At 33.0% G+C, this 13,196-nt stretch overlaps 1 protein-coding gene across 1 annotated transcript in view; it reads left to right on the forward strand.

Annotated features, from left to right (window-relative positions):
* Window positions 1-9,278, forward strand: part of Pi4KIIIalpha (phosphatidylinositol 4-kinase III alpha) — a 184,750-nt gene extending 175,472 nt beyond the window's left edge. Inside the window, exons 45-47 of the mRNA XM_089237000.1 lie at window positions 5,058-5,178; window positions 5,924-6,083; window positions 6,262-9,278. Coding sequence (XP_089093126.1) covers window positions 5,058-5,178; window positions 5,924-6,083; window positions 6,262-6,487 — 507 coding nt within the window. The 3' untranslated portion in view covers window positions 6,488-9,278. The remainder of the gene's footprint in view (window positions 1-5,057; window positions 5,179-5,923; window positions 6,084-6,261) is intronic.
* Window positions 9,279-13,196: the final 3,918 nt, after the last annotated feature.

Here is a 13,196-nt window from a genome sequence, read left to right on the forward strand (position 1 = left end):
AATTTCTCGAAGAACAAATGAATTATTATTAAAATTTTCAATATGAGTAAAATTGCTCTCTTGGTTGTTTATATCATCATTTTTCACCCGATCAATAAAATTGGTATTAAAAGAGTTAGCTAGTCGGTGTGGATTATCATAATTTGGTAAAGGGATATTTTTCTTATTATTTATAAAGTTATTTATGAATTTCCATTGTTCTCTTTTATTCCATCCCAAGATAGTGAATTTCTCCTTAAAATAGTCATCTTTACGTTTCTTTATTATTTTTTTAAATTAGCCTTGTAGCCTCGTAGGGTTGAAACTACTAAATTTATTTATGACATCACAACAACGTCTTCGTTTGAACTACTCTTGAACATGACTGCCACGAGAGCGAATCTCTGGCGTGCCACCTATATTCACGAATACAGCAGGTCTTGACCATCACAGCCTCATATTGTTTATATTCAATTTTATAGTCGTATAAATGGTTTTTTGCAGTGTTTAATATACAATTTTTCTTTAATATTTGTCATTTTGATCAAGTCGTTTGTAATCCAGTCATTGTCTTGTTTCATTTTTGGATTTATAATATTTTTTTTTTTGCAAATTATATTCTGCATAAATTCAAAGAATTTAAAATTTCACTTTTTTATATATATTTTTTTGTCTAGATCAGTGTTTCTCAAAAGGGACAATAGAAGCTACAGGTATAACATGGGTTCTCTTGAAAGGATGGCAATGAGGGGGAAATTTCTGAAGGGGGTGATTGGAGCAAACAGTTTTGGAAACTGTTGCTCCATTGGTCTATATCAGTGGTTCTCAACCTTTTTTTTCCCATGGCCCCCTTTCAACCATTTCTCATTCCTGTGGCCCCCCTTGCAACCATGATTAATTTCCTACCTCCCCGTTTTACTGTTAAAAGACAATTATTCAAATATTGTTTGAAGTATAACTATATGTTTGAATTTAATTAATTTTTAATTTATGAAAATAACGAAAAAGCAAAATAAACATAATACAAACTCAGTAATAGAAAATACATAATAAATTGTTTTCAATCAATGTAAACTTTGCACTTGAAGACAGCATAATGTCATCAGGTTACTGTACGGGATGAAGTTTGATTTATTTGCAAATTAGTTTTTCTTTGGTAAATTTGAGTTATATCACCAAGTATCTATCGGGAATAACCAGAACAAAGAAATAGCAGGCCAAAGAACTCATATGTACACAGATGGCTCGAAAACTAGCTCTGGAACAGCATCAGCATATGTAGTAGCGAAAGATCATAAGATCATCGAGTGCTGGAGTAGTAAGCTAGAAAACGACAATAATATCTTTCAAGCTGAATTACTAGCGTTATACATGGCAACCATAAAAGCTCAAGAATTCCAACAAGCATCTATAATCTATAGCGATAGCCTTTCAAGTATATATGCAATACAGAACCCGATGACCATCCATACTATGGCTAGGGAAATTCGGCAGGTCCTCCACAAGAACCCACAAATTCGCATATCTTGGATCAAAGCGCACGTGGGTGAGTGGGGGAACGAAGAAGCAGACGCAATAGCCAAAGCAGCGACAATCAATGGCGCCCATTTAATTAAAATATTATTACCATCATCAACAGCGAAACAAAAGGCAAGAAAAGAAATACTCAATCTATGGCAAACCCGATGGAATGATGCCAAAACTGGAAGAAGTGTCCACAAAATAGTACCAAAAGTTTCATACCATGCAAAAAATTGGAGCAGAGAACTTGTATTTTTTACAACCAATCACGGACCTTTTCCAAATTACCTTCACCGCTTCAAAAAACGAGGAACAGATCATTGCCTTTGTGGTGAAATCGGCACTCCCATCCATTACTTGACAACATGTACATTAACTGCACATCTAAAGCACATGGCTGTGCCTGCTGCTGAAAATGCCACACTCTGGATCAGAGAGATTTTTAAAAACAAAAGTAGAATAAATAAAGTCAAGAAAATAATTAGATGGATAGAAGACAATGAAGACAAAGTGATCCCACGGACGCCTTATCAGCCTATAGCACAAGTACAAACTGCACCACCTCGCCGCTCACAAAGAAAAAAGAAACTGATCAACTACAAAGAAGACTGACTGATAGCACAAGACCAGTATAATGCCATGGAAATCGACCGATTTAAATTGAGGATGAAATCGATTATGAATTTTATCTGATTTCAATATGTGATTTAGGACTTTATATTCGAATTAAGATTTAATATGGAATATATAGGATTATATGCTTGATTTCCGATTGTATACGTAGATTTGTGATCTCGCAATTGATTTTACACTTAGATTATGATTTTATAGTTGTTATGATTGTAATGTATATTTTGTAATGTATGCTTTTTATGAATAAATTGCCAGAGGTATCCAGTCCGTGTGGACAATGAGCCGATATTGCCATATGGCGATGTGGCCTAGGTATCTTTCGGTTTGACGGTTTATTGATTATAATTTCGATACAATGAGATTTACATTCATCATGAAAATCTGATCATTTTTGTCGCACCACTGTCATTTTCTGCACACGAGGACTAATTAGACCTGGACGTACAATTTATTGCCGATTCCGAACGGCAGGCTTGTTTTTATATTCATGGAGAGGTTGATGCACTAACCCCTCGATGGGGTGACTCCCTGCGGTAGCAATTTTTTGCTGCGGTCAAGTCACCGTTTTTGTTGCACCCCTGTGTCAGGAAAGTTTTCCGACAAGGACGAACCGGGTATCAAACTCGCGACACCTCTAAACATCCTTTGGTACTTTAGGTGAGTATCTTATCGACCTGGGCTACTGCGCCCCAAATCTGATGTCTCGTTGGATGACAAGCTGTCTGCAAGTGGCTTTTTGGTTCATCATGTGGCCTCTGTCTCGCAGGCGAACGAAGCAACGTGCGAATTGGCTTACACAATATCTCACATAACAGACACTACTACATGTAATGTACAGGGTGCATTGGTAACAAGACGCATGGTATTTTACTGGCAAACTGTGTTCACCCTACAGGAATATTTTCAATTAGAAAAATTATCCAAATAGCGTGTAGTACTCAGATATGCCATTCATGTTGCGAGGGGTTGTATAGTTATTGAAATAAAAATTTTAACTTTTTATACGTACACCGTGTTATAAAAAACCCAATTACAAAGTTGCTGCCCTGTCTCTCCTGATGCCTACAAAATTGTTTTATCCACATTTAACATTGTTTTTAGGTTGGTTGTCTTCAAATAAATGTTACTGTCAATAAAGCGACACTGTATATATAAATACATCCATCTCCAAACCTTATAATTATTGATAACACAAGCTTATGACAAGGACTCTGATTTTTATGACCTAAAGAAGAAACGTAGTAGCTAAGAACTTATTAGCAACGATGTTTCATCTTTAGGTCATAAAAATGAGAGCCCTATTATGAGAAATTGGATGAACACACACAAAAAAAAATCATTGTGCTTGTTTTTGTGAAACTCTTAAAATTTTTGATACTTCAAGTGCTAAATTTAATCTTTCAACTACTTGGGTCCTTCTGCTCGGATTTGAAATATCCTGCTAGCCAATCAAATTTTTATATTAATGTCACTTAAATAGGGAAAAAAATATTCTATGCATTTTGTTGGAAATTAAATTTTTTTGATCACTTGTAATAAATTTCTTCATGGCCCCCCCTTATCAGCAGCCGTGGTTCCCCTTTTGCGATTTTTTCCTCCATAGCCCCCTGGAATATCCTGGGGCTTTCTTTTGGGCCATATGGTCCTCCCGGTTGAGAACCGCTGGTCTATCAGCGTTTCTCAACCTTTCTGAAAATAAAAATGAGTAAAATGTCTGAAATAAGTTAACGAACCACTCGTGTCCCATATTACAGGACATAACTGTAATTTTTTTTGTTCCGATTTTATTTATACATTTGTTTCTTTTTTTTCAACGATATGTGTTTGAATTTGTATTTCTGATTAAAGTCATAATACACACACACACAGCGTTTTCATAATATAAATTATGGTAAGATGATAATTTCAAAAATTATAAATATTTGTCAGGTTTAAAGTTCTTTTCCGCAATCTTTCAGCAATTTTAATTACAGTCGGTGATTGTGCTTAGTTTTGGAAATCTTTTATGACAATTAGCATTGTTCCGTATTATACGGATTATTATTTAAGATCCCAGTTTACCATATTTTTCTCAATGAAATATGTTCATCAAATCATTTGAATATTTTTTTTGGTGAGGTACTGTACATTTTTATTGATGAGATTTGTAGATAACTGCAATTTGTAGCAGCCCTTTATTTCTACACTTTTCAGCAATTTTAGCAGTAATTAGCAAATTCTATTTAAAGCAGAAAATAGAAATTTTCCTAAAAATTTAGTGATATCCCATATTTAAGATCACAATTTCCTGCATTCTCTTTGATTGTGTATGGTGAATCTAAGTATGAAAGTATAATTTTATTTGAATCCATATGGGTACTACTGATATTAATTGGAACAAGTGAATATTTTATCAAGTCTGACTGTGGACCACCGGTTTAGAAATGCTGGTCTAGATTATTAGCCCAAAATTCCATGGGAAGAAAGTGCTGTTGAATTTTTATTCTCAAAAGTTAACATCACTCAGCTCTATTGAAAATTCAAGTTGTAGAACAAGAACTTTTATTATGAAAAAAATCTGTGGTGTTTGGTCAGAACTTGATAACTCCAAAATCACATTTTTGAGATATAAGCATTTTCATTGTCATTTAAAAATCAAAAATACACACATATGCAAATGAGAATATCATACATCAGCATTTTTAGCCATACACACGTATTTGTGTATTTATCTCACTTCTAATTTGGTATAATTAGCAAGACTTACTTTTAGATCAAAAATCCATTTTTTGGAGACATGTTCTGACCAAATCACCGAAGCCACCGAAATATCAATTATATCACACAAGAAATTGGAAATAGGAGTGCTCAAACTTTGGAGTTTGACAATAATCAAATAGATGGTCTTCATATTCGATTCATTGAATGTTTTTATGTTCATTTAGGCACGTAGAAATTTCATCAAGAGTATGGCAGCTTACAGTGTTGTTGGCTTCCTCCTTCAAATAAAAGATAGGCATAATGGAAATATCATGTTGGACGTTCATGGAAACATAATTCATATAGGTAAAGTTTAATATTCATGGTGTGAGAAATATAGCAATTTTTTATGTAACCATGTTGGGTCAAAAGTTTTTTGTATTTTTGCTGCATATATTCAACAACCAATATTTCAGATATGCATGATTGAGTTCCTGCATAATTAAACTCATTCAGTAGAACATTTCTTAGGCTTTATTCATATTTATCGATTTGAATGATTTCATGGCCACAACAATTCATGCTATTTTTTTTTTCTCTGGAAAACTGGTGAAAGTTGCATTATCGGCTAAATTTGATCCTTCTCAAAGCACTGAAAATAAAAAAAAACCTCTGCCACTCAGTGTTGTGAACAGGTACTGTCAAGAAGTGATGCCATCTCAGTAGCAACATTGAGTTGCGCTATCCCTGCGCTATCCATTTTGGGCATAGAATTTTAACAGGAGATAAAAAATAGATCTAGAGAAGGTGAAAACAGTGTGGCTACATTCCAACCGAGGCCAAATATTTCATGATTTATTATATCATTTTGCCAAGTATTAAAAGGATACAGTGATGTTGTTTCAGCTAGATGAGAGAGAGAGACTGTTAAATGTTCATTGCATGTGTTGAAGAGTTAGTTAAATTACTCATAATAGTGAATCTAACATATCATATAGTAATATATTTTCCAGTTCAAAAACTCAGATTATTTGTTCCCATTTATTTACATCTGAATTTCTTATTATTATTTGCATAAATAACATATTTTATTGTTTGCATTAAATAACAGATTTTGGGTTCATGTTTGAGAGCTCTCCTGGTGGAAATCTTGGGTTTGAGCCAGATATCAAGCTCACGGATGAAATGGTTATGATCATGGGCGGTAAAATGGAAGCTCCACCATTCCGATGGTTTATGAAACTTTGTGCTCAAGCGTATTTGGCTGTGAGGTAGGATTTTATTATCATATTATTTTCTCTTTCATTACTTGCTGTATATTTTGTTCATACTTGCATATTGTTTTACTTATGCAGAAAAGCACCATGCTATTTATGTTTCGAATGGATTTGATTTTTTTTTCTTTCTTCATTATTAAATTCTGTCAATTTTTTTAACCTCCCCATTCAGACCCTATCAAGATGCTATAGTTTCTCTGGTCACCCTCATGCTTGATACAGGATTGCCATGTTTCAGAGGCCAGACAGTGAAATTACTGAAAACTCGTTTCTCTCCAGCAGCGAGTGAAAAAGAAGCTGCGGCTTACATGTTAAAAATTATAAGAGACTCATTCTTAAATTTCCGTACTCGTACCTATGACATGATTCAGTATTATCAAAATCAAATCCCATATTGAGTTTATTTTATCAAAAGCAAATTCTATGTGTATATATTGTCTGTTGATTTTATATATATATATATATACACACACACATATTCATACATGGCCTAATTAGTCACACAATGTAAAATTATGTTTTGTTAGGAGCTTTATCGATGTTTGACTATACAATTATTATCACAGCATAAAAATATATTTGAGTGATGGCATTTTCAAGAATTTCTGCAAACTACCTTATTAAAGGTGTATTAGTTTGTGTAAGGCTATGAGTCAAATTGAGAAGGGGAATTCAATGACATTGTGTGTTCTAGTCTACACAGAACTTGTTTGGTGTTGTTTTGATACATTCCATTGAATTTTTTTTTACACATCACAGCCATTATAGTGAGTAATGTACTTATTACAATATGAATGTGATTTTGTTGTACATCCATGAAATACTGTCTTGAGGAAAACCACAATGTTCATCTGAAAAAAAAAAAATTTAAATATTTACACATGTATATGAATAATATGATGAGCATTTAGCCGTGTGTGTTATTGTACCAAGAACATTATGTTTCTATTTATGTACAGTTCAAAAGTTTATTATATCGACACCTGTTGGAAATCAAGGTGAAAATTCATTTTTTTCTTTTGTCACATGCAGGTTTATCCACATTTTTTAGTGTAATATCTCTTTCTAATATTCTTTTTACCCCCTGTGAAGCTCAAATTTTCAAGATACTTATACAGGGATTTCTCATGTTCTTTTGAATATTGGAGAAAGCAAGGTTTCAGAAGGATCACAAAATACAGTGATACCTCTGCTAATAAAGACGATTCATTCCACAATCACATTCATTAGCCGAAACATGATTTCCCATATGTTTCTATGAAAAATCGCTTGATTCTTTCCAGCTTCTGCCCAACATGTGAAGATAACTTTTTTAAAACACCAAGGAATATATGCTATAAAAAAGACAAAAACTGATTGAAGGCTAAAATGAACAGCTTCAAAATTGGATAAATGAGAATCTATAGGGAGATGAGAGATGAAGATTTTTTTATTTTTCAGTACGTATACCATAGGTGTTCCCATCCATTTTGTGATTTGATCAGCTTATGTCTGATAAGATAATCTCATAGAATGTCCAGACAGTTCAGCTTGATGCTAAGAATCTTGCACTGAGAATTCATTCTCTGAAAATGTAGGCTCCTTTTTTTTCAATGCATTTTCTATCTACTTTTCGAGTCTTTCATTTTATATGAAATGGTTCCAAGAATTCCAAAAAGAGGAGGCACATCTTAAAGATTGCTCTAGTGACAAATTCTGATGGTGATTGGCGTGAATTCAACAACATGGCTATTTTATGTTAGTGTGTGCATTCATATCAATGAAAATGTTTAGCAGAACCCATATTTGTTAGCTGTGATAGAAAAATCATGAAAAAAATCATTAGCTGAAAAATTTGTAAGCTGAGGTATCACTGTACATTCAAAATACCAATATCAGTTAATATTAAGTGCTGAATAAAATAAAATAATGTAAGTAAACGTGCATTTTACCTAGAAATTTAATAACAAGTATTAACTGGTTTCTTATTTGTCTAATTTAATTATTATAATCTCATGCAAAATATAAATACTATTCTACATGTTTAGAGGTTGGAAATAATATGCTGTTGTGCTTTTATATTAGACCATGTTTTGCGGTGTAATTCTTTAATTTTTTGCTATGCTTTCCAGTTTTACACACATTATAATCAAGGATTGCAAAAATACTTCACATCATACATATTCACATCTAATCTGCATGAACAAATATGATTAATACACAAGATTTATGGTAGCGAAAAGCAAGCATAAATCTCAAATTAATTGAATGTAGTTCCGTGGCAGAAACTATTGATTATTTTTTTATAAAATTGTACTATGGTCGTTTTGTTTAATTCTTGCAGCTGTCTAGGTTTTTTTCTATGCATGGCACATAGCTAAGTCCCTTGCCATAAATTACTGGCAAATTATTGATCCTGGAGACATACTTCCAGTTACAAAAAGTATTCAAATAGCGTATAGACCTTAGATACATCATTCATATTGTAAGGGTTGTATAAATATTGAAATAAAAATTAACTTAAATGGTTGTCACAGCCAAAAAACTTCTAAATTCAAATCTGTGATCCTTCTAATTCATACGATACAGACATACCAGGGTGTGACAAATTTGGTGCCGGCAAGTGTGATTTTTTTTAAATTTTTTTCCTCAAGTATATGGTCCTAAATGTTTATTCAACTTTTCTAAGGACTCAATGACCAATTTCTGTGTTTAAAGATGCAATGTCATGAAATCAATTTTGAGTCATCTAGAAAATTACACACAAAAAATTCCAGATGCCAATACTGTTGTAGTTGCCATAGGAACAGACATGGATGTTTATTCGATGGCCCATTGATCCTACTAATTACTGGTGCTGTTCTGGTAAATAAAGTGTCTTAGATCCTTACAGGGACAAAAACATAACATAGATCTGTATTTGGGTGCACACTTTTGATCTCAGTAGAAGCCATATTAATTTGTGCGGGTAAGAAATGAGAGTTCCTGTTTATTTTTCTATTACTTTCTTTAGAAAGGTCACAGAAATATTGTGACCTATTGAGCATTAACCTTTGTGAATTTATTGTACAATAGCTTTTGTTCAGACTTTTGAAGGTATACCAGTACCATAAGTTTAAATGTTCATACTTCCATGTTAATTGAATGTAAAATTTTTTCAAATATCATGTTATCACACGAAAGTAATTAAAACAATATTTGTTGTTGGCATCAATGTGTTATCTTTAATCATAACTTGGAAAAAACCCATTTAATAAAACCCAACAAATTATACTGAGAAATTGAATTTTCTGGATGTTATGCCAAAACTGATATTTGGAAAAGAAAGTGATTTGTCTCCTCCGGGAAATAAACCTGGGTCCCCTTGCATACCTGGTAAGTGCACTAACCAATACACCAGAGACACTTTTAAATTCCTCATAACGCATTAGTAGCATGAAGTGCTGAGTGGAGTCATTGCATCCTCCCTTAACTACATGAATGAATGAACGCTAGGGGCTCTGCCACTGGACTTATCCCGTTGCCGAGATCTCTTCCAGCCCAGCTTTGTGACAGAGTCTGGAACAAAGTGAGTGCACCTAACAGTCCGAGTGTGTAGCTAGTGTTGTGCTTGATATTTCAGTGCTGCCATCTGTACTTCAAATTGTGAGTGAAGTGTAATGATTGAATATTAGTTACGTTGTAGGCCTGTTGCTCTCTGTGGCGAGACTTTTTAACGGGGAGATCGGCTCACATTCGCGCCTTGAAGTTGGAAACCACAGAAAACCAACTTCAGCCGACCACCGGTGGGGTTGGAACCCGGATCCTTGCGATGCGAGTCCGTCACTATGACCACTCGACCACCACAGCGGCTCCCTTAACTACAGCAATTTTCGCTCCAGTTGGCATTTTGTATGAAGAGATGGTATTTTTTCGGCCTGAAATATACTGAGAAATTGAATTTTCTGGATGTTATGCTGAAACTGATATTTAGAAAGAAAAGTCACTTTTCTTTCCAAATATCAGTTTTGGCATAACATCCAGAAAATTCAATTTCTCAGTATATTTCACACTGAAAAAATACCATATCTTTATTTTTACAAATTGTTTTACACTTTTCTTTAAAGATTTGCAAACGTAAAATTTCATTCGTCTTTTATTGTAAATACATTACAAAAAAAAAAAAAAAGAGCACCAATGAAATTAAAATATTTTCTCGCTAAGGAACAATCACTTTTTATCGGTTACCAACAAAACTCTAAATGACAAAGCTTTCCTTTATGTTGCCAAAGTAAATTACACAAAACAATATCACATAATATGTGTATGAATTTCGAACTTATTAGACTTTTAGTTCGAAAAAAAAACCAGGCAATACACATCAAACCTATGTATAATATATGTAATTTCATTAAAAATGAGAAGTGCAATTCAAACATAATAATTATTGATAAATCTGACGATTTTCATTCCGACAAGGAATCACAGATGGAAAACTATTACAACTTCAGCTCTATATTTATAATTAATACTGTAGATCTTTAATGCCTGCACGATATTTTGAAGTTTATTATAGGGGGGGGGGACTTATGAAGCATCATCAATTTTTAATGTAGCTTGTGTAAAAGGTTGAAGATACTTGCTGAAGAGAGAATATCAAAAGGGAAATCATCTCAAAAATTATGGGTCAGTACAAGCGATTTCCAAGACGACACATACAAGGGGAGAATTTAAATATTTTTGTAAAAGTAGATTTGATTTCTCCTCCCTTTCCTGAATATACTTGTATCTAATGCAACGATAGCATGGAAGCACTTAAATAATCAATGACATTGGATATTTACAGAGTATGCCCAAATCTGTTGCGTACGTAACAAAACAATTAGTGCTACTGCAGAGCAATTTGGAATTTTAAAAGTAGAAAATGCTATAATGAGAGTTTTTGCTGCAGAACATTTCCAGTCAGACGAGAGCTCATTGCAGTACAATGCAAACCATTCTGCTTTGGGAATTGCATGAAGCCTTATTTTGTATAAAAATATGATTGTTTAATAATCAGTCCAATCAGTAATTTGAATACCATCTCAAGGAAATTGGTAGAATTATTTAATCAAAGATAAAAATTTTGTAACTATGCCAATGTGTTCATAATTTTTCATTATTGCTTATCAATAATTTTTACATTATCTTTATTATAATTTTTTTCATTTGTTTATCGACTTTTGAGTGCCGCAAATATTACACAATAGAAAAATAGTCTGAAGTGTTAAAACTTCAGTGTTCGACTGTCATCATGGCTTTTTCTTTTGTATATGCACTGCTGGCAATATATATATAAATTGTTTGAGGTTAAATTGGGCACATGGGCCTATAGCCCTAATTACAGGCTTATTCACATCATAAAGAATCCATAAAACCCTCCGGGACTATGAATTGTATTGCTGAGTGCAAAGCTTACATGGTTTTTATCTATTTCGTCAGAGGAGAAGGGGGGGGGGGTCATGTGATTAGTATACAGTTTCCAATAAAATTGTTTTCTCACTCAAACTTTTCACGTACAATTAATCCTCCAAAAATTAGTGATTTCTAACTGGCTAATGTATAATGACTGCTAATTCATAAGAAAAACTACCCTGACTTTAGCAATGGAGAAAAACAAAAATATTTAAACGAGTCATAAAAGCTCTGAAAATATAATTTAGATAAAACAATCTTCAAATGCCCCTCTTTTTTTTCCAGCTTCTCATCACAGAAAAAAATAATAAACACAATAGTATATCAGATCACATTTGAAACACTAATAACAAAATCCTGAATACATATGTATATAAATAAACTTATGCACAACATTTTGCAAAAATGATACATGGAAACTAAATCTTAAAATATGAGTTTAAAAGAAAGAAAGACATGTTAAAGTACAATACAAATTTTACCAACAATCAAATTAAGTAATTCAGATCTTTGGGTCACAAAAAATGACCAGATGAGGACTTCAAAAAAATATATATTCTAAAAAACAAGGTGTTTGCTTTATGTGGCAACACCATCTCTACATTCCCCACATCAACCACAAAATTTCAACTACAAAAGCAATTTTACTTTGCCTTTACAATTCCCAGGTTTCCATTTGTGATTAATGAGTGGGAAAAAAATCTGTATTCTCACTGATTGAAAATATTGATATGTGACCAACTTGCTTTAAAATAAAACTTTTATGATGAGAAAAAAAAGGTCTTTTACGATCAAACGGTCTTGGGTTGAATAATGGGCACTGCTGCATGATCACACGATCTTTTGAAAATGAAATAAAAACATTAAAGTGAAACACTTGGTGGAAAATTGTGGTCCATTTTTTTTCTCTGCACTAGTAACGGACACCCACAAAACTTCTCAAAATTACATCGCCCATCAATGAGCAGTGATGTTGAAAATATATGTATATAACAATTCATGTTAAAGACTGTTGTTTTGACCATGTTTTGATATGTTAAACAAATTTTTAAACTTATGGGTCTGCAGAATGTTACATGATATGGCAAAACAGTCAAACTTTTTAATTTCCAATGAATATTTTGCACTCCCAGAAATTCATATCACTTTTAGTTATCAAAAATTCAATCTATTGAACTTTGATTTGTACAAAATATATATTACACAGATGATTAAAATTGCTTCAAGATATGGAAAATTCACGTTGTAGAAATTTAAACATATCCTTTCTCTAGTTTTTTCTCGGTGGTTATAAAGATAGAATGCATTGGATAGCTAAAAGAGTACACCATCTGAGACATAGACATAAAGGTGAATTTCAATTCAAAATGTTTAATGCTCCAAAATGTTCCAAGTTTTCACTGCCCAATGAGTTTATGGAGCTGTGTTGATGGTCGAAACTATAAAATTTGATATTTTTTTCTTTTGAAACAAATTCTTGCTATAAAATGGTTTTAAGCTCTTGATCATGACTTGGGTGATACAAATCAACCCTTCTCTATACGTATTTACTGCCTTTTGTTTTTGTCCCTCAAAGAGCCTTTTATAGTAATTAAGTTTTTTTTATATGATCACGGAGGGCCTGAAAAATCTATTGGCAACATGTACAGGGTACACATGTAAATACAATACAGGGGGGGGGGGGGTAGTGACGGA

Source organism: Pholcus phalangioides, unplaced genomic scaffold (assembly GCF_987345545.1).
Source record: "Pholcus phalangioides strain wild (caught in Gottingen) unplaced genomic scaffold, Ppha-v1.0 ptg000009l_1, whole genome shotgun sequence".
Taxonomy (NCBI): Eukaryota; Metazoa; Arthropoda; class Arachnida; order Araneae; family Pholcidae; genus Pholcus; species Pholcus phalangioides.